Raw genomic sequence first — 21541 nt, 5'->3', positions numbered from 1 at the left:
TGTGCTTGTGCTGGCTGCTGCAAATCGTGGTTTTAGCCCAGCTTGCTCCATCCCTGGATCAGGACATGGGATGGCTCATGGTGCTGAGCAGGGCACCCAGGACAAGGTGTGGTGACGTTGCTGCTCTCAGGGATTCTGCAGGAGTCACTGGATCGTGGATTTATCTTTGATTTTCACTGAGTGTGTTCCTGGTGTCTGTTGGGCCCTGAGTGAGGCAGAGGAAGGAGTTTTATCAAAGCTCTAAGTATTCATTGTGGTCAGTTTGCAAGATGGTCACTGTGGTGGCTCTTGGGTGGTTCTGGCAGTGTGATTCCCCACGGAGAGGGTAAATAAAAATGAGCAACCCTGAGTAACCAACCTCCCTCCTTACTCCTGAGCTTCTCCACCTCTCCGAGCTTGTGTGGGCTCAGGCTGCGATGGGAAAACCCTTCAGGGGGGCTTGGCAAGAGTGAAACAGGTCTTTGTGTGTCAGACAATAATACCCTTTTCTGACCCAGAGATGGGGCACCTGAGAGGTGTTTTAAAAACTTTTATTCCATTTTCAGTCTCATGTGAAGGGTGAGACAATGCAGGTGTTATAATTCACACCATCACAATCAGAAGTTAATTATTTCCTGATTACAACACATTGTGTTTCTTGGCCTATCAGCTTTTTGCCACACCGTGCTGTAGATGCCTTAAAGCCAACCATCTAAAACTACCCCTCATGGGTCCCACTGCACACAATTCCCACATTTGTGTGCTGGGATGGAAGGGATGAAGCAAATCCTTGGGTGGCTCCTGCCGTGGGCAGCAGCTGGATTCACCTCTCCGTGAGCTGAGCTGTCTCCAGCTTTACCCTCTGCTGCCTTCCTTGCTGTGACCTCTCCTGTTTCTCTTTTCCCTGCAGAGAATGGCCACTTTAGCAGTGTAGGGGTTCCTGCTTTCACCTCGCATCCAGCTGGGAATTCCAGGGCCAGGAGGAGCCGGGACTGGAGCATCCCTGGAGCACCGTGAGCCACCCTGGCCAGTACTCGCCTTGAACTGTGATTTTAGAGCCTGTCTGTGTCTTTTCTTTCCAAATGCTGCAATGTCTGTCCACGGGGCTGGAGAAGATTTCTTGTGGAGACTTTCCCAAGCTGCTTTTAACGCTCGTTGGCCAGCGCGTCCCGGGTGTTGAAATCGTGTTCCACGTCTTTCCTTCTGGCCAGGTGCCAAAATTAACCAGAGTGGGAGGACAAAATAATCATGTTTCTACCCGCTGAGGCAGCTTTTCTTCTGAAGAGGCATTTCCAGGCCAAATCCCCGAGGTTTTATTTCTCCATTTCCACGTTATTTCCAAGTTCAAACTCCATTTTTTCTGCTGTTCAGCCGTCCAGGGAGCTCCAGGTAGGAGCTTTGACTTTCCCTCCTTGAGTGCTGGTGTGAATCCCCCAGTCTGAGCCAGTTCCTTTGCCCTGGGAAGGCTTTTGCTTGGATGTGACACCCAGGTCAGCACATCCCTCCCAGGGGCTGCCTCCTGTGAGGGACAGATGGGAATAAACCCCCCTGCCCCTCTCTGGAAGCAGCACAGCTCCCAGTGCTTGAAATCCCATCTCAACCCCTATTTTAGCTTCTCCTTCCTACCTAAACTCCATCTTCTCACTCATTTTTCCTGCATTTTGGGGCTGTTTTATCCATTTACCCCAGAAAACGGGAGCATGGCTGGGACCAGCAGGGCTCCTGGGCAGGCTTTGCAGGAAGCACAAGGTTTTTACCAGTTTTCTTTATTTTACACCCAATTTTAGACCCGCAACAAGCTTTTAACTTGCCTATGAATAAGCTGTGAATGTTCCCAATGCTGCCTTTCACAGTTTTAAGCTGTTGTAGAGTTTGGAGCACAGGTGGTGCAGCTCTGTGTGGCCGTGTCTTAACTTAAATCCTTCCCTTAAATCCCCACCAAACCCCAAATTTTCAGTTCTCTCCCACAAGTCTTGACTTGCATTTTGCCAAACTCCATTTTACCCCACTCCAGCTGTTCTTGCAATAAGGGCAGGACCCTCAGGTTGGGTGAAGAAAGGAACATTTGGGTACAGAGCAGGAGGCTGTTCTGGACCTGCTGTTCCCAGGTGACTCCAGGATTTATCTGAGCAATTCTGGGCCCCAGAAGTTGCTTATTTTAAATGTGTAAATAAATGTTGGATATACCCACAGCAGGGAAATTGTGCCCTGGCTGCGCAGGAGCTCAGCAACCCCAGAGCCTGAGGCTTAACCTGGGCATTTTGAGCTCAAACTTGGTTGTTTTAAACACTCCCAGAGCTGTAATTTGGTAAAACTGAGATAGAGAGGACCAAGGCACTAATCTGGACCCCTCAGGATTTCTGAGGGGCAGAAAAATGTATTGATCTAAAGGGATTGTGCCACAGAGGGGTGAAATTTGGTGGTGAGAAATTGAGTTTTTATTAGTTTTTTTCCCTCAGGGTTCTCCCCCCCACCCCACCCCAGGTCTGGTTTTGGGTTTTAAATGTTTATGTGCTTAGAAATAAACCAGAAAAAAAAAAAAAAAAAAAAAAAGATGAAATGTTGAAGGAAGAGATTTAGAGCCCGTCCATGGCAGTCCTCACTGTCACACTCCAAAATGCTCTGAACGCACAAACCCGTCCTTGTCAGGCCAGCTCTGACCAAACCCCTCCTGCTCTGTGGAAAAGGAGTGGAAAATGTACTGTAGGATGTTCACGCACAAAAATGCTGGGGTAACTTGCTGAAGAGTTCATTATGTTCATGTCACTGAGCAGAAAATGATTGTAAGGAGACAGAAATCTATATTTTTACCTGCTGGGATTTGTGAATGTCGCTGTTGATGTGTTGGTGGTCGTGACTTTATTTTTTTTTTTTTTAATCACTGCTGAAAATCAGGGGTTTTGCAGTTTGGGTCTGTGGCTGGGGGTCCCTTTTGGGGGGCTGTGGGAGGGAATTTCATCCTTCTCTGCAGCGTTTGTGCCTCAGTGCTTTAATTCAAGCTTTTTCCTCCTGCATTTTAGCCTTGAAAAGGTTTAAAGCAAACATGTCTGGAGCAGAGCAGCAGCAGATTTGGGAGCAGATCATTGCCCTGAGGGTCCTGCTGAGCCCTCGGGGGCTGCAGGGCTGGGGTGATGCCAGTGGGCATCTCCTGGCAGCTCCCTGTGCCAGGGATTTCCTCGAAACCACCTGATTTCCTTGGCACTGGGCGTGCAAACACCCCAGAACAAACAAACGTTGCACAATGGGGTTTTGAGATGGTTTTGGTGGAGCAGCTCAGCAGCAGCTCGTGCTGCCAGTGGGATCAGTGTCGTGGGCAGGGCAGGTGGAGGTGGTTTTGGAGGTGTGGATGTGAGCCTGGCACCTTCCTGAGCATTTCCCCAGGACTGGGGGGGTTTCTGTGGCCCCCTGATTTTCTGTGCCTCTGTTTCAAGCAGCACAGGTGGTGCTGGCTGCTGTCACCTTCAGTGGGACCTGCCTGCCCCTGTGTGCCACTGCGGAGAAAAAGGAGCACTTGGGCTAAAAACTGCTCCATCTCTGGGAAAAACTGAAAAATGGGGGAAAAGAGTTAAACCCAGCCTGGCTGGCTGATCTGTGTACACTGGCTGTGACCTCAGAGCTGTCACCTCTGCCAGGTGTCCCCTTCCTGGCAGCTCAGGTGGGTGACAGTTAAACCCAGCCTGGCCTGGCTGCCAAGGGGCCAAGGAGCAGCTGAGGGAGGAGAGGCACCAGCACCAGCCTGGCCAGAGCCACCAGCCCTGGGGTGTCCCCAACCTCACCCCGTGCCCCTCTGAGGGGCTCTGGGTGAGCAGTGCCAGTGCCACCCCTGCTGTCCCCCCACTGTCCCCCTGCTCTGTTTGCACTGCAGCTCTGTCTGGAGTGTTTGGTGAGAGGGATCTTGCCCAGCTGCTTGTAAACTTTCCTGCTCTGCTGCCTTCTAAGTGGTTTTTTTTTTTTAGGTTTAAAATGCTGCAGTGTCTGTCAGCTCGTGCTGTGTGTTGTGTGCTCTGTGCACTTGAGCATAAATATCTGTCAGCGTTTATTTACAATAAAGAGACTTAAAAAACCACAGATAATTCCCTCTGTTCTTTTCCATTGTTTGCTCTAACTCTCCACTGTGTGCTGTTTTTCTGAGGAGCTCGGGGAGTCTCTGGGGTGTGTTTGGAGGAAGAGGGGCTGCAGGGGTGGGCAGGTGTCCTCTGGTTTGGGAATCTGAGTTGAAAATGGGGGCTCTTAAACCCTACTGCTGTTTCCCTTCTCAGTTTTAAGGGTGTTTTTACTGGAGGTCAGAATCTCAGGGTTTCCATGGAATTGAGCTTTAAGGTCCTTTCCAACCAAACCATTCTGGAATTCTCTGCGTGTTCAGCTCCGAGCGACGCTCCCGGGTCCTCCTGTGCTGCTGAGCTCCAGCTGGTGCTGCTCCCGTGGGATTGGGTGGAGCTGGCTGAAGAAACCCCTTTTGGAACGCTGGCCATGGCTTTCTGAGGTCACAGGGGATGGACTCGGGGTGCCCTTGCCCTGGGGTGAAGCAGCTCTGCTGAGGACGCCCCTCAGTGTGCCCGAGGTCCCAGTGGAGCAGCTCAGCAAGGATTATTTCAAAGACTTGGCACCTCTACACATAAAAAACCAAACAATTTCAACATCTGCTTGGGTTGCATTCAGTTTTGTAGTGTTTTGCTCTGGGGGGTGGAATAAACTTCCTTCTTGCTCGGGAGGAGTTAATGATTTATGGGTCAATGAGCCAGCTCTGGTTTCTGCAGAATTGAAGCTTCTCTCCGTGGGGCCAGATCTGAGCATCTGCTATAAAACTCCTCCTTTGCCTGGAGCTGGAGCCTGGGGGGCTGGAGGAGAGCAGTCCCTGTTCCATCCTGCAAGTGCTGAACGTGCCAGGGCTCTCCATCTCCTGCCTCCACAGCTCCAGGTAAGACAAATCCCAGCCTGGCATCTCCAGGTGCTGCTCCTGTGCAGCTCCAGCAGGCACCCAGGTCAGGAAATTAAATCAGATGAAACCAAGAGGTGTGGCAGGGGTTGAAAGAAAGGCAGAGGAGTGAAACAGGCACGGGAGGTGTTGGGTTTGGGGCAGGGAGCAGGACCCTCATTTCCAGGAGGGAAGCAGGCACTGGGGGATTCTGGAACTTTGGGAGGGTTCAGGCTCATGAATGACCCTGGATAACACAGGGAGGGCTCTTCCAGCTCCCTAGGGGTGCCAGGTGAGTGCAAATTGCACTTGAACTCCATTTTGTAAAGCAGTTTGGTTTGATTGACCTGTGAGCTTCACAGCTTGAGATATTCCCTTTACTCAGGGAATATTTGCACAGACTGATGGAACTTTTTGCTTTGATACTTCTCTCTCCTTGAGGGTGATTCATTGTTAGGGAACTCTTCTGGTGACCCCAGCAGGATTTCTTCTGACTAGGAATTTACTTCCAAGAGATTTATTATTACAAATAAAGTGGTTTAATTGTAAATTTCCAGAAAAGAAATTCAGCTTCTGCTCCTTCTGCTCCTCTCCTGTGACTGTAGGAATTGCTCAGGGGTGGAGAAATCAGACCTGTGCATATAGCTGAGTTTAAATACCCCCAAATACCCCTCTGCTGTCTTCACAGATACTGGCCCAGGACGGGAATGTGGTGATATCTGAGGGACCTCCAGGCAGGAATAAACATGTCAGCTTTGGAGCTGGGGAGGCTGAGGAGCTGTGCAGCTGTCCTTGGGTCACTCCTCGCTGCTGCTCTCATTGTGACTGTCCACAGTAAGTGAACGAGTCCATCAGGATGAACTCAGACCCCCTGGAGGAAAACCTTCTCCTGGGTTTTACATTACTTGGGTCCTTCTGTTTTCCTCACTGCCTGTGCATTTCAAGGGCTCTGTAAATCTTTGTGATCAGAATCCGTCTTCCTTTGCCTTTTTTTTTTTTCCTTTCTGTGGGAAGCAGGTACAAAACTATTTTAGCTGAAAAAGTGCAATAATTTATACTAAGTGGGGAGAAGAAATGCTTCATCTGGACTTTGTGTCCAGCCTTTGAATCTGCTGGGTGAGGTGTGAGGAGTGGGACTGGAGGGGGCAGAGCCCTGCCAGCCACAGGCTGCACTTCTCTTTGCTTTGAGGAGCCTTTGGGGCACTGAGGGGTCCTCCCCTGGAGCTCTGGGGTGAATCAGGCCTGAACCCCCCCTGCCTTTGCTGGCAGCATGTTTCTGATGGGGTGTGAAAAACACGTTCACTCTGCTGTGAAAATGTAAAAAGTTTAGTAAAGGACAATGGGAGACGAGGACCACAGGGCAAAGGTTATTAGGGCTGGCACTCAGCCAAGAGCACCCCGTTCTCTTCGGGGACACCCCTTCAATACCTTCCCCTTACATCAGCCTGTTGCACATTCACAGACCCTTATGCACAGTAAACTTTTCCCCAAACTAGTTTACATTTATTTCCAAGAACTGTTTAGCCTGGCTCCTCCTTGGATCCACCTTTTCAGAGCGTGTGTATTTTTTGGTTGTGGTTTTAGTCCATTCTTGTCACCTCCACTTTTTGGGCCTTGGTCCACACTGCCTTCAGGCAGTGAGTGCTGATGGTTGGCAGATCTGTACAGGTGTTCTCATCCTGTGTTCAGTGGATGTAATCCCATCCAGGCAGGCATTTTAACACAAGCACACTGATATCAGCCACTGTAGTGAAGAACGCCAGAGTATATCCACTACTATGCAGTGAAGTGTAAGAATTAAGCTTATGCCTAAGCTTAATTAACAACAGAAACAAAAACTATATAACAAAGTTACTTTGACATCACACATCTAAACTCCACTTCCACATTTGTGAGAAGCCAGTATTACAGCACGTGCCTGTGACACGGGGTCTGTGTCCCCAGGTCTCTGCCGCGCTCCGCCGCGGTCGCCGTCGGCAGAGCCCAAGGAGTGGCTGGAGGGCATCGAGTTCTTCCCCTCTGGCTACAGGATGGAGTTCGTGTGTCGGCCAGGCTTTGGGAGAAATGCTCGCACTCCAAATGTCCTTGTCTGTGGAGCGAACGGGCTGTGGCGTGGATCGAGTGAAATCTGCATACGTGAGTGTGTTTTGGGTGTCCCTGCCCCTGGGATCTCCAGGGTCCCTCCCAACCCAAAGCATTCCGTGGCTTTTGGTTTTGATTGCTGATGCACTCAGCTCCTTCTATTGGAGCAGTATCCAAAGTGAGCCCTGGGAATGGTGGCAATGAGTGACCTGAAGGGAAGTGTGGCAGCAGCTCTCTGGCCACAGACTTTCTTGGGATTTCCTGAGGAAAGCAGAGAAGAGAATCAAACCCATTACTATCTCTGCTCCTTGTTGTTCTCACGTGGAATGTATTCTGGGGATTGTTTGCCCAAGGTGATTGCTTGATTGGATTCTGGTGATGGTGTTTGTGTATAATGACCAGTCAGATGCACAGCTGTGCCAGGTCTCTCAGGAGGCAGTCACGAGTTTTTCTTGTTTGCTAGTTAGTTGTTAGTGAGAGCTGTTGCTACAGTAATATAAAAATATAATATACTATAAGAAGATATAGTAAAGCAATTGATCTAGCCTTCTGAACCATGGAGCTGATGCTGATTATTACCCAGCTGAGGACCTGCAGCAACAGGGAAGCACTGGGTTTGTTCCTCTGGGTGCTGGCAGTGATGGCAGGAGCTGAAACCACCTCTGGTGCTGGCTGTGCCTCACTGCTGACTCGAAGGATGTCCTTCTGCTCGGGCACTTTGAGCCCCTGTGTCTGGAAAAGCATTTGAGCTGCACAGGGAGAATCCTCTGGCTGGGAAGAGGCTGCCACACGTCACTGCAACCCCCAGAGGCAGCAGCTCAGCAGGCAGGTCTGGCCAGCACCAGAACCACGGAATGACCTCGGGTTGGAGGGGACATCTGGAGGTCTCTGCTCCATCCCCTGGCTCAGGACTGGGGGACTCTTTGGCTCTCCTGCCAAGAAGCTGAGCTGGGAGCTGACTGGAGCCCTGCTGTCCCCAGCCAAGGCGTGCAGCTACCCCGGGGAGCCGGCCAATGGCAGACTGCTCTTGCCTGGAGCGTTCACTTTTGGTTCCACAGTCAACTTCACCTGCAACACTGGGTAAGCCAGGAGCACCTGGGCCACAGGGCTTCTTCCTCTCCAGCCACTTTTCCAAAGGGTTTTCTCCCCCTTTGCTGTCAGAGCCTCCCCCATGTAGGTAATTGCAGACCCTGACTGAAACACCTTTTAAGCTTTCCTCTGGGAGCTTTAAGGCTGACTGTGAGTGTCTTAATCTGCTTTGAGGCAGTTCTTCCCAAGCTCAGGTTCACCCTCCTGGCTCTTTTCAAGCCATTCCAAATGTTTCAGTGTCCTTTTGAAGGAAAGATGTGAATACTGAGCTCAGAGCTGCAAGTAGTTGATAAAGTACATGCATTTCCTGAGAAATGTGTCATTTTTTTTAATTAAAAAAATGTTTTTGTCAAAAGCCAGCGTATCCTTGAGAAAGTGACACCAATGACCAATTTCTGATCTGCTGGAATTCTGACAATGGAGCCCAAACCTTGCTGGTGGTGATGTGGGTAACACATCAGGACTGAGTCTGTGGAGCAATTCCCTCTCCCCTGTCTCACACAGGTACAGACTGATTGGACCCTCTGAGATTGAATGTGTGCTCAGAAATGAGGCTCTTACATGGAACAGAGATATTCCCACCTGTCAGGGTAAGCAGAGTTCCTTAATTATCAATTGTTTAATTATCTGGGATGTGGCTGGGGCTGGATAAAGAGCCTGTTGTGTTGTTCTGCTGAGGATTTTGGCATCTCAGTGCATGGTGGAGCCTAGAAAGACATTTTTAATCTGTGTTTCCCTTCCTGCAGAAATCTTCCCTCACTCTCTGGGAGTGATGCAGCTGCATTTGAGCCTGGGATATCCCAAACCCTCTCAGTGCCAGCCAGAACTTGGGGCTGGTGCAGCTCCTCAAGACCTGCCTTTGATTTCTCACCCTTCTGCTACCTCCTGTTTCCACCTTTTTCTGGCCAGATCTTTGGTTTAAAACAAATTAATTTTTTTTTCTCTTCTCCTCATTCCCATGATGATTTCCCCTCCTTTCACAGTGATTCCCTGTGCACCCCCTCCAGAAATAGCAAATGGGCATCACAGTGGGATGGACAAGGAGCATTTTGAGTATGGGGACTCTGTCACCTACCAGTGCCACAGGTCCAGGAGGGGAGAGAGACCTTTCTCCCTGGTGGGAGAGGCCTCCATTTTCTGCACAAGCAGGGACAACCTGAACGGTGTGTGGAGCAGCCCAGCTCCAGAATGCAAAGGTGAGCTGCTCCCACATGCCAGCACCAGCCCCTGCACTGCTGCCTGCTCCTGCTCTGCCATTTCCTCCCTTGGAACCCCCTCTCCTCTTCATCCTGCTGGAATGGAATCACCTCTTGCAGATGGGACCCCCTGAGTGTGGCAGCTGTGACAGGAATTAGGGTCTCCCCTCACGGTCACGGTGTCAGCAGGGACGTGGGAGTGGGATTTTACTGTGCTCACAGGGCAGGTGATCCCTCTCACCTGCTGTGAAACAGAGCAGCTGCAAAGAACTCCCAAACCTGCTCCCCTGGGCTCTCTTTATGCTCTGCCTCAGAAAGCCCTGCTGTAAGATGTACAGAACCACCACGTCACCCTGCTGCTGTCCTGGCCGTTTCCAGGAGGCAAAAGGCGATGGGGGCTTTTTCAAAACCCTCACCTCCCCTCTGGAGCCTAACTGCTGCTTCCCTGTGTGCTTCCCCTGGCACAGTGGTGACCTGCAAGCAGCCAAGGGTGGAGAACGGGAAGCTGCTGAGCGGGCACCGGCCCGACTACAGCTTTGGGGACACGGTGGTGTTCGACTGTGACTTCCGCTACAGCCTCAGCGGCAGCGAGGCCTCCAGCTGCAGGGACAGCGGCCTCTGGGAGCCCCCCCTGCCCCTCTGCCAGCGCAGTGAGTGTGCAGGGGCAGCAGCCCCTGGGACCCCCCCCTGCTCAGGGAGTATCGGCTCGACTGGAAATGACGGCTTGTTGTAACGGTGAAAATCGCCGTGCGGTCCCAAATCATAGTCCTGGAATGGTTTGGGGTGGGAGAGACCTTAATGCCCATCCCACCCACCTCCTGCCATGGGCAGGGACACCTTTCACTGGCCCAGGGTGCTCCAAGACCTGTTCAGCTTCTCCTTGGACACTTCCAGGGTTGGGACAGCTTCTCTGGGCATCACCCTCATAGGGAAGAATTTCTTCCCAATATCTGATCTAAACTCAACCTCCTTCACCTTAAAGCCCTTCCCCCTTGTCTGTAACCCATGCCCTTGTGAAAAGTCTCTCTCCATGGGAGAAAACCATATTTGTATGCCTTCATTAGTCTCCTTTGCATTCCCTCTTTACCCTTCCTGAACCTGGATGATTCAGTGCCTCAGAATGAACACTGTGAGCCCGTGGCTTTTACCCACACCCCCTCCATGCCAGGCCCTGTGATGCAGCGCTGTCCCTAAACTGCTGTCTCACCCCCAGGCAGCTGTGATGACCCCCCAGATGTGAGGAATGCTGTGAAAGCCAGGCTGGCTGGCAATCTGTTCCCCGTGGACACCGTGGTCACCTACGAGTGCGAGCAGGGCCACCAGTTCAGAGCGGGGAAAACCACCTGGAACATCAGCTGCCTGCAGGATTTTGTGTGGAGTGAACCCCCACCTCCGTGTGAAAGTGAGTGCCTGGGGCTTACTTGTGGCTGCCAGAGTGTGTGAAGGAGCTGCACGTGGGGTGGGGACAGCCTGGGGGACAGGGGGATGCTCCAGGGCCCAGCTTGGCCTTTGCCGACCCTGGAATTCCTTTGATTTATTCCCCAGCTGCAGGGTTTGCTTTGCTTTCTTTGCCAGCTCTTTTTTTCCCGGCCCTGAAATCTCTGGGAAACATCTTGAGGGTGCACCACAAACATTTCCCCCCTCCCAGGAAAGCCCAGGGATGCTTTTGGGGCAGATTTTATGTCACGATGTGTCTGTGCCCTACAAGACATCCATCCTCGTCTTCACAACAAATTTCCTGTCACCCACTTGGCTTTGCTGTGGTTTCACCCTCGCTGATGTTTGGCATTTCCCAGGAATTCCTTGCCCAGATCCACACATCCCAAACGGAAAGCCCTTGCACCCATGGCAAGTGAAAGAGGTTTATGAGAGCGGGGACAGGCTGGAAGTGGAGTGCAGGGAAGGATTTGCTTTCAAAGGCCGTGGCAGCAGCGTCACCCTTCACTGTGGCAGCGATGGTGGATGGGATCCAGCAATGCCAGAGTGCATTCCAGGTGGGACAGAGTGGTGGGATGATCATGGCATGTTGTTCTGATTTTTAAAAGTGTTAAGTTTTCTTTTATAGCTTTTTTTTTTTTCCCCCTGGTAAGTTTAAAAGAGAAAAAAAAAGAGTTTTATTCAAACATCTGGTATTTATAAAATTCCAAAAGTGACCGTGGATTGGAGGATGGAATTACCACCCCTCCAGCCACACTGGTCCAAAGATCCATCAATCATTTCTCTCTACCCACAGAGAAATATGTAAACTATTCTATTTCTACATGAAATTGTGCAAGAACTCTAACTCTCAAATATGTAAACATCATCAGAAGGCTAAAGAAGTTTTATGAGAACTTTAAACTTTCAAAAGAACTATAAAAGAAAACTCAACACTTTTAAAAATCAAGGCAGCAATGGCAGAAGCCATGGAGAACTTTCCCCCACTCCAGGTGGCCCCAGATCTTCTTCTCCTGGGTTCCTGTGGAATAGACAGGCAGCAAAAGGTCCAGATGGGCCCCATGGAAAAAGGGCAGAGTTTTGGCAGGGCTGAGCTGGTGTCTGGTGCTGTGTTGGAAGCTTCTAGAGGCTTGGGAGGTTCCTGAGGAACGCTGGGAGACATTTACCCAGCTGGAAGGGGATGTGGTTTGTGTTTGGGGCTGCTTTGCTGACACGAGTCTGGGGAGCAGAGCATGTTCCCAAGGCATTTCCCCTGTCAGGAGAAAATGAGTAAATAACTGACACTGCTCCAACTCCTGAGCCACCGCAGCAATATCCACAAAAATTCAGGAAAACCTTGCCAGAAGGGAAAAACCTGCTCCACCTCCCAGGGCAGGCAGCATTAGAGCGTGGACAATTCCCTGTGCTGACCCCTCAGGGTTACAGAGGCAGCCTGAGACCTGCACCTGGGCGATGGTCACTTTTCTGCCACGGTTCAGATTTGTTGGTAGCTCTCCTCCATAGAAAACATCACTGGAGTTCTTTTTGGAAACACACAACATCCTTTCTTTCCCGTTATTTCTAGAACCACGTTGCCCAAAGCCAGGCATCCTTCATGGAGAAGAGGTTTATAAAAGCAGGAGTGACTACACAGTGGGGACCCAGGTGAGGCTGGCCTGTGAGGAGGGCTTTGCCCTCAGGGGCTTGGAGACCATCACCTGTGGGGCTGATCTGAGCTGGGAGCCCGTGATGCCCTTCTGTGACAAAGGTACGTGTGGCACACAGGGGACGAGAGTTCTCCTGCCACCACTGGGTGATCTGCTGCTGGGGACACCAGCTGAGCCAGGTGTCCCCTCCCCAGAGCTGGAATTAGAATCATTAAGGTTGGAAAATACCTCCAACATCATCAGGTCCAGGCTTTGACTGAATCCCACCGTGGCCCCCAGTGCCACATCCAGTGTCTCTTGGACACTTCCAGGCGTGGGGAGGCCACCAGTGGAAATATCCTGGTATTTCTGGAGCCCTGAGCTGCTGTAAGAGGCCAGAATCCAGGCAGCAGCTTCTTGTGAATTTGCCTCACACCAACCATGAAATGAGCTTTGTGCTGATTTTGCAGAAATGCTTTTGATTCTCAGCTGAAGATGCTAACTGCACGTGCCTTTATTTCTCAATTCCCTTTATTCCACAGTCTGTGGGCCCCCTCCCAAAATCCCCTTTGGGCAGCACTCTGGCAAAGGTGCCAGAGAGTTCCCTTATGGCACCAAGGTGACCTACAGCTGTGCAGAGGGGCTGTCCCTCATCGGGGACGAGTCCCTCTACTGCACCTCCGAGGATGGGGAGAACCTGACCTGGAGCGGACCTGCCCCGCAGTGCAGGGGTGAGTGCTTTGGGGTCAGACTGTGGGATCAGGGCACGGGACCAGGCTGAGCCGGGCCCTGGGGGCAGTGTCAGCACTCAGAACAGCGGGGTGCAAGCAGCAGGGCTGCCTGCAGATGCTGCTGCCTCCACAGGAGGGGGGATGATCCATCTGGCAGTGACAGAATCACAGAATCATGAGGGTGGAAGAGACCTCCAAGATCATCAAGTCCAACCTTTGCCCTCACACCTCAACTAGACTACAGCACCAAGTGCCACGTCCAGTCTTTTTTTAACACATCCAGAGGTGGTGATTCCACCACCTCCCTGGGAACACCCTGGTTCTCCTCGCTGGGGGCCCTCAGGGGGTCGGGAGGAGCAGCCCTGCCCGGGTTCTGCTGCCCCCAGAGCCCACGGCCAGCTCTGCTCTGCCCCGCAGTGGTTCGGTGCCCCAAGCCCGTGCTGGAGAGGGGAAGGATGACCCCACAGACGTTCACCTTTCCCTACGGGCTGCTCCTGCACTTCTCCTGTGACCAAGGCTTCGGGCTGCGCGGCGCTGCCCAGAGCCAGTGCCTGGCTGATGGCACCTGGCACCCGCCCCTGCCCACCTGCCAGCCAGGTGAGTGCCAGCCCTGCCCTGCACGGCCCGGGGGCTGCTCTGTTGGGCCACAGGGGCAGTTTGCAGGGTGTTTTCTCCTCCATCTCCTCCCATTATTGGATGTTTTGTGTGTGTTTCCCCTTCAGTTCGGTGCCCCAGGCTCCCGAGGCAGGACGACGTCGTGGTTCACTTCAACCGGCTCTGGTATGAGGTGAATGAAACGGTGCCCTTCTACTGCAAACGTGATGGGGCACCCTCCAAAACCACCTGCTCAGCTGATGGCACCTGGACACCACCACCCACGTGTGTAAGTACCACCAGCTGCCCCGTTTTTCCTATTTCTTGCCCCATTTATAGCCTGGAATAGCTTTGGTCCAGCTTCACGAGGGCGGTGGTTTTGTCACCCCGCACTGGAGTCTCACTCTGCCTTTGTTTTGGTTCTTTTAAAGAGGAGGAGCGATGTGTGTGAGAGGGTTCTTCGAAACAAAGCAGCTTTCCAGTGTGGAATTCCTCTGTCAGATCTGAAAACCCAGCTGGAAGTCCAGAAGCTCCTCCTGGAGATCCAGAAACTTGAAAAGGAGCTAAAAAGCACCACCTACAGCTGACTGGTGGCACTGGGATTGTGGGAACCATCCTCTGTGTGTTGGATCGTGATGCTGACTGAGGATTTTTATGACTTTGTAGTTTGTGCTAATGCTGAAGTAGCCAGGACAAAATTCAACAATCGGCCACAGATTTGGTCACATGAGGAGTCAATGACTTGTGGGTCAGTGACTTGTGGGTCAGTTTTTAGAGCTCACCAGGTTCAGTTTGCAGATCACTTTACGCCTTTTAAAGCTTCACATTTAGCTCTGTTTGCTACACTGGCAGTGCACAGTTAGGAAGGAACTGAGTGGAAAGTGAATTTTGGTGGTAGGAGCAGGGATGAACGTGGTGAGAGCCACTCACCTGCAGCTGCTGCACCTCTCCAGTCTACCCCAGTGCTGCCCAGTTCACCCACGCTGCACTCATTAGTGGGAACAACCCCTTCACTGCCTAATTACTTTTCTCAAGACCAAGAAAACCTCAAAGGCTCTGTCCTAGCAAAGCAAAAATGCCAGGTGTTCTTCCCAAGCAGGATGGAAGTGCCACATCTCTGTGCGTGCCCCAAGGACAAAGAACGGTGTACAGAAAGAAATGAATGGGTTTGAATTTTTTTTTCTACAACATCCAGTGAAGGGGAAGAGCTGTGAGGGCCACATGTCTTGTGATGGGACCAGAGATTGAAATAAACCTGAAATTGTACTGACAGCTCTGTCTGGGTTTTAATACTCTGTCCTGTCTCTAGTAAAGGGAAGTATTTCTATAATACGTATGATGTACAGATAATATATAAAGTGTATATAATAAATAGGTTTATTTGTAGTGTATGTAAATAAACAGCTCAATTAGGTGCTGTTCCATGAGTGCAGGGATGGGGGGGGGGGGGTGTTTCCACAGCAGCCTGACCCCCCACCCCACCTGCCCTGGGTGTAAACCTGCTTCAGACACGAGGCCAGGCTGCTGCAGAGCAGTTTTAGCTGTAAAACACCTTCATTCCCTCTGTGCCCTCCCCTGCCTTGCACATCCCAGGGCTGGGGGTGGTGTCAGTGGCGTGTTTGGCCTGTCCCCAACTTCCCACTGCTGCTTCCCCTTCCCTGGCGGGCTGTGGGGCAGAGGATCTCTCCTTCCCAGGGCAGCTCTTGTCCCACACCATGCCCGGGCTCCTCGGGCCAGGGCAGCTCCTGGCACTGATGGTTCTGGTGCTGCAGCCCACGGGGACTCAGGGTGAGTGTCCTCCCCTCCCTCCTCGGGGTCTCAGCTTCTGGGGCTCTGCTTTCCTTTCACAGGGGCTTTGGGAAGAGCTGATAGAGCCTTGCAGTGCCTGAAGGGGCTCCAGGGTGGCTGGAGAGGGGCTTTTCACCAGGAATGGCCTGACAGGGAAAGGGGAATGGGCTTAGGGTGAATTAGGGCAGGGCTAGACTGGGTGTTAGGTAGGAATTGTTCCCTGGGAGGGTGGGCAGGCCCTGGCACAGGGTGCCCAGAGCAGCTGTGGCTGCCCCTGGATCCCTGGAAGTGCCCAAGGCCTGGCTGGATGGGGCTGGGAGCAGCCTGGGGCAGCAGAAGGTGTCCCTGCCCAGGATGGGGTTTAATGTCCCTTCCATTCCAACTTTAATGTCCCTTCCCTGATTCTCTGGCTGATTCTGTGATGCCTCAGCCCTGGGCAGCCTCCAGAGCTGCCCAAGGCAGCTGGGGCATGGCCAGGCATCCCCCAGGCTGACCTCAGAACTGGAGAAGTGCAAATCTGCTGAGCACTGAATGTCTCTGGGAAGGGGAACAAGCAGCAGGTTCTGTCTGGAAGTTTGGGGTTCAGTTAAACCCAAACCTCTCCAGAAACTTCTCCAAGGTGCACAGCCCTGCATCAGCACCGCCTGTGCACACTGCTCTTATTCTTAATATTTATTGCTTCTACTTCCTGATGCTTCTCAGCTCATTTCCCAAAGCCAAACATTGCTAATGAGGTGCCAATAATTAATGTGGAGGAGGCGCAAACAAGATATTTTCCAAGATATTTTCCATGGGGATGGCACCAAAGGCAGCATGGGTGGCACTGCCCTGGCACGGTGCAGGTGTGGGATGCTGCAGCACCTGGATGTGGACCAGGATGTTCTGACATGTTTTTAACTCTGTCTTGGTGACCTGCCAGCACTGCCAGGCATGAAAAAAACCCAGTTAGAGCTGCTGGAGTTTTGTTTTCTCTGTTATTTGTGATAAGCCCCCAAATATTTCCCATGGGAGACACGGAAAGAGGAGTTTTTGCTGGGACATGAGTGATGTGACAGAGGTCATGCAGTTGTTGTAGAGGCTCTTTTTCTGTCAGGCTGGAGGGGGCTGCTGCAGCTGGAGTCACCCCCCTGAGCTGAGTCACTTGTGCCCTGCAAGGGCTCCAAGGGAAGGGCAGGAAAGGTGTTTGGTTGTGCAGGAAGGGAGCCCCACATGTTTGGGGTCCTTTGATGGCTGCTCAGGATGTTTATCAACCCCAAACCTCTGCCTCAGTTGCTGCAGTCATTACACAGCTCTGTCTCTGATAAACTTTCCCAGGAATTGTTCTGGGGAGTTTTGAGAAGGCTGAGAGAAAGAATTAAAACAATCTTGCCGCTGGTGTTTTGAACAGTTGTTTTCTCATAAGATGTTTACCAAAGGGCATCTTCTTAATTAGCCACTGGTGATGGTGCATTGATTAAATGACCAATCAGGTCCACATTTGTCAGAGCAGTGTATAAAAAGGGATGGGTTTCTAATAAACTTGTTACTAGCCTGCTGAAGAGAGTTAGAGTTTGTGTCGCCTTCACTTCTGTTCCTGACTCAATGCTGACATGTCTCCTCTCACCCCCAGACAGCGCTGCCGTGACACTTGGTCACCGTGGTGGCATTATGCAAGAACACCCCTGAAAATCCCCTTTTTTCTTTTGGTGATCCACAGAGGCGCAGTGTTCCATCCCTATCATTGCAAACGGGCAGCTGAGCTCTGCAGAGAACTTCACCTACGGCAGCACAGCCACGCTGCAGTGCGACCCCGGCTTCGTGGGCACTGCCAGCACGGCGCGCTGCATGCCCAGCGGCAGGTGGCACCCACGGGTGCCCTCCTGCGTCCCAGGTGAGCCCACATCCCCCTCCTGCCCTCTGCCAGGTGCAATCGGCTGCTCCCATTTCCCCAAAAGCACTTGCAGGGGGGTTGGAGGGCGGGCATCACCAGGAGCGCCGCTGGATTCCCTCTGGGATCGCCCCGGGGAGCGTGGCAGGGCTGTCCCTTCCTGCAGGGGACACCCACGAGGTACCAAAGTGCACAGGAATAAAGATTCTCACTCAGTTCACGTTCTCTGGTGAATTTTCTCCACTGTTCTCCCCTTTCTCTTCACCCCTTAGCCAAGCTCAGGGGTGCTGCTGCCCCTCACTTATTTTTGGGGTTTTCCACCAAGGAAAAGCTCCCAGTGCTGAGGCTCTGTGCTGTCCCTGCTCCGTGCTGTCCCTGCTCTGTCCCCAGGACAGTGCTGAGGCTCTGTGCTGTCCCCTTGCTCTGTGCTGTCCCTGCTCCGTGCTGTCCCTGCTCTGTCCCCAGGACAGCGCTGAGGCTCTGTCCTGTCCCCTTGCTCTGTGCTGTCCCTGCTCTGCCCCCAGGGCAGCGCTGAGGCTCTGTCCTGTCCCTGCTCTGTCCCCAGGACAGTGCTGAGGCTCTGTCCTGTCCCCTTGCTCTGTGCTGTCCCTGCTCTGCCCCCAGGGCAGTGCTGAGGCTCTGTGCTGTCCCTGCTCTGTCCCCAGGGCAGCGCTGAGGCTCTGTCCTGTCCCTGCTCTGTCCCCAGGGCAGTGTCGCCACCCTCCCCCTGTGGAGTTCGCCGAGTTCCAGCACCGGCGCGAGTTCCCGGTTGGGAGCACGCTGTCCTACTCCTGCAGAGCCGGCTTCTCCCTGATCCCCGGGGTGTCCCCAACCACCACATGTCTTCAGAACTTCACGTGGTCCCCGGTGCCGAGGCTGTGCCAGAGTGAGTACATCCCAGCAAAGCACCGATGGAGCGGCGCCGTTCTCGCCCCCTGCCCGTGCTGCTGGGCCAGCGGGGCTTTCTGCAGCAGCTTCGGCTCTCCCCGGCAATCATTTCGCTGCTCAAAAGGTGGCGTGCCTGGATAGGAGAAGCTGCAGCCCCCCCTGGTTATTTAGCGGCTCCAAGAAGGATTCAGGGATGCGGGCAGTGACGAGCCATCCCCCCAGCGCGATTTCTAGCTGGTCACAGGGCTCTCGCGTCCTCCTGCCTTCCAAGAGAAACGCTTGTTATCCTGTAATTGCCGTCCCTGAGCCTGCCAGCTCTGCTTCGAGGTGTCTGGCAGCGCTGCCCGGCAGCTGGGCTGGGTCAGGACAGCCCTGCTGCTGGGAATCCCCCTGTGCAAACCTCTCCTCTCTGATGCTGCTGTCCCTCAGAGGTGCAGTGCTCCACGCCGGTCATCCCCCACGGGACAGAGGTCAGCCCCAGGAGAGCCGAGTACACCTTTGGGCAGCAGGTGGAGTTCCAGTGTGACCACGGCTACATGCTCCGGGGCAGCAACAGGGTCCAGTGCTCCTCTGACGGGATGTGGAGACCCCCCGTGCCCTACTGTGACAGGGGTGAGTGGGGACAGCAGCAGCAGGGCTGGGAATTCCATCCATGAGGAGGGACAGCAGGGAGAAAACCGTGTGAGGTGTGAGGGGAAGGTGCCCAAGCCACAGCACTGAAGGCTTTAGCATCTCCATCTTCTACCAAAACTGTGAAATTTCACCAATTTCACATTGGTGAAATGTGTTGGTTAATGGGACTTGCAGCCACTTCTGAAAGGATTCTTCAAGGGTTTATGATATTCACCATTCCCTGACCTTGCTTAGGAGCAGCATCGTTCCTCATGGAAAAGAGGAGGGGGTAAGGAAGGGGAAGGGGGCAGGTGCTGCAGTGCTGGGGCTGTGCTGAGGGTGGGTTCATCAGCTGGGTCACACTGGGAGCACTGGTACAGCCAAGGCCAGAGCTGGCCAGAGGCAGGGAGGACTGTGAGGAGAGCAACACTTGGCACGAACACGGAGAACCAACCTCTCCTGTTACCTCCCTGCCCTCTGCCTCCCTAATGGAATGAGGAAAACCTGACTTTTCCCTTTACTCTCACACAGTCTGTGGTCTCCCTCCCAAAATCACTAACGGGAAGCACTCTGGCATGGAGTTTACACAGTTCCCCTACGGCTCTGAAGTGAAGTACAGCTGTGCAGAGGGGCTGTCCCTCATCGGGGACGAGTCCCTCTACTGCACCTCCGAGGATGGGGAGAACCTGACCTGGAGCGGACCTGCCCCGCAGTGCAGGGGTGAGTGCTTTGGGGTCAGACTGTGGGATCAGGGCACGGGACCAGGCTGAGCCGGGCCCTGGGGGCAGTGTCAGCACTCAGAACAGCGGGGTGCAAGCAGCAGGGCTGCCTGCAGATGCTGCTGCCTCCACAGGAGGGGGGATGATCCATCTGGCAGTGACAGAATCACAGAATCATGAGGGTGGAAGAGACCTCCAAGATCATCAAGTCCAACCTTTGCCCTCACACCTCAACTAGACTACAGCACCAAGTGCCACGTCCAGTCTTTTTTTAACACATCCAGAGGCGGTGATTCCACCACCTCCCTGGGAACACCCTGGTTCTCCTCGCTGGGGGCCCTCAGGGGGTCGGGAGGAGCAGCCCTGCCCGGGTTCTGCTGCCCCCAGAGCCCACGGCCAGCTCTGCTCTGCCCCGCAGTGGTTCGGTGCCCCAAGCCCGTGCTGGAGAGGGGAAGGATGACCCCACAGACGTTCACCTTTCCCTACGGGCTGCTCCTGCACTTCTCCTGTGACCAAGGCTTCGGGCTGCGCGGCGCTGCCCAGAGCCAGTGCCTGGCTGATGGCACCTGGCACCCGCCCCTGCCCACCTGCCAGCCAGGTGAGTGAGCGTTTTCTCCTCCACCTCCTGTTCCTTGATTTTTAATGTGCATTTTCCTTTCAATTCAGTGTCCCAAACCCCCGTGGCAGGAGGATGTAATGATTCACTAACAAGCTGTGGTATGGGGTGAATGAAACTCTGCCCTTCTACTGCAACTGTGATGGGCATTTAGGGATGCTTCCAAAATCTCCCTGCTCAGCTCATGGCCCCTGGGGCAGAGCAGAGGGCTTGGGGTGCAGCATTGCCTGGCTCTGTCTGTCCTTGGGGCTTCCTGAGTCCTTCCCCTCTTTGCAGAAGAAACAACATTCCCAAAGCTGGTGTTTTCCAGGTAATAGTTGAGTTTTTAAGCAACAGCTGTGTGTCAAGGAGGCTCAAAGACAGGTCAAGAGTTCACTGACTTTCCCTTCCCTTATTGCCAAATGTCCACCCCCACCCTGGGGATGCCTGGATCGAGACACTGCCAGAAACAGCAAATCCATAAGGAATTCACAGCACCTTGCAGGGGCTGCTCTGACCTTCACCTTCTTCTTGAAGAGAAGTATTTTTGATTTCGCAGCTCCACAATTTTAAGTTCCTCTGCACTGGCTCAGCCTTCCCAAATTCCTTTCTGATCTCTGGCTGAGCTGCCTTCTGCCCTGGGCTTTCCTTTCAGTCCTGTGTCCACAACCACGAGTGCCCTTTGGAAGGCTGAAAAGCCCTTTGGGTGGCAGAAGTTGGTACCAGACCAACGAGACTGTCACCTTGGAGTGCCTTCCTGGGTACCAGTTCCCAGACGATGGAATGATGGAAAATGCTTGGACAGCCACGTGCTTGCCTGATGGCAGCTGGACACCACTGCCCAAGTGTGTGAGTACCACAAAATTTCAGCATGGCTGGGGTTGTGGGGAGCCCTAAAGACCATCCAGTTCCACCCTGCCATGGTTCAACCTTCCCAGGTGCTCAGAGCTTCAAGATACTGAGCCTGGCTGAGTCCCTGGGTGGGTGCTGCCTGATTTCTAGCATGGAAACTGCTTAAACTTCTCAAAAGCTTTTCATTTCTGGTTCTGAGGAGGATGCAGCCCCTGCTAGGACAGGGCAGCCTCGCAGCTGAGCAGTGGGTGGCTCTGCCTCTGCTGCAGTCCATCCTTACAGGCTTTTCTGGGGTTTGTTTTTCTGTTTAACAGATGAAAGAAGGTGATGCTGATGTGTGTCAAGAGGTTCATTACATTAAATCGACCTTTGAATGCGGTGTGCCTCTAGAAGAGGTGAAAAGTCTGCTGGAAATACAGAAACTGCTCCTGGAGATTAAAAAACTAGAGATGGAGCTAGAAACCTAAAATGAAACTGGACCCCTGTAAAAGCTCACCTTTCCTTTGCTGAGCTCACAGTTTGTGCAGTCACAGCATCTCTGAGAAGGTTCTGGGTGATTTTATGGTTTTTTT

At 52.9% G+C, this 21541-nt stretch overlaps 2 protein-coding genes across 4 annotated transcripts in view; both read left to right on the top strand.

The window, feature by feature from the left end:
• The window catches only part of PFKFB2 (6-phosphofructo-2-kinase/fructose-2,6-biphosphatase 2), a 14876-nt gene extending 10831 nt beyond the window's left edge, over nt 1-4045 (top strand). For 2 of the 3 annotated variants that reach the window (XM_053998222.1, XM_053998220.1), the window contains one exon: nt 890-4045. Coding sequence is in view for 1 of the 3 variants with exons in the window: in XM_053998220.1 (XP_053854195.1) it covers nt 890-913 (24 nt within the window). In the remaining 2 variants the exon portion in view is untranslated. The remainder of the gene's footprint in view (nt 1-889) is intronic. The other variant, XR_008440533.1, reaches the window with a different exon arrangement.
• Nucleotides 1279-21541, top strand: CR2 (complement C3d receptor 2). Its single transcript, XM_053997897.1, has 23 exons — nt 1279-1368; nt 4737-4897; nt 5583-5728; nt 6839-7030; nt 7957-8056; nt 8570-8655; nt 9049-9261; nt 9729-9911; nt 10475-10663; nt 11058-11255; nt 12263-12445; nt 12866-13054; nt 13472-13651; nt 13777-13937; nt 14080-14233; nt 15344-15436; nt 17133-17306; nt 18010-18189; nt 18621-18803; nt 19335-19523; nt 19941-20120; nt 20773-20966; nt 21284-21541. The coding sequence occupies exons 3-23, from the start codon at nt 5641-5643 to the stop codon at nt 21434-21436; spliced, it is 3462 nt and encodes a 1153-aa protein (XP_053853872.1). The 5' UTR covers nt 1279-1368; nt 4737-4897; nt 5583-5640; the 3' UTR covers nt 21437-21541.

The sequence above is a fragment of the Vidua macroura genome, chromosome 24 (assembly GCF_024509145.1).
Source record: "Vidua macroura isolate BioBank_ID:100142 chromosome 24, ASM2450914v1, whole genome shotgun sequence".
NCBI classification, from domain to species: Eukaryota; Metazoa; Chordata; class Aves; order Passeriformes; family Viduidae; genus Vidua; species Vidua macroura.
This window is presented reverse-complemented; position numbering and strand designations above follow the sequence as displayed.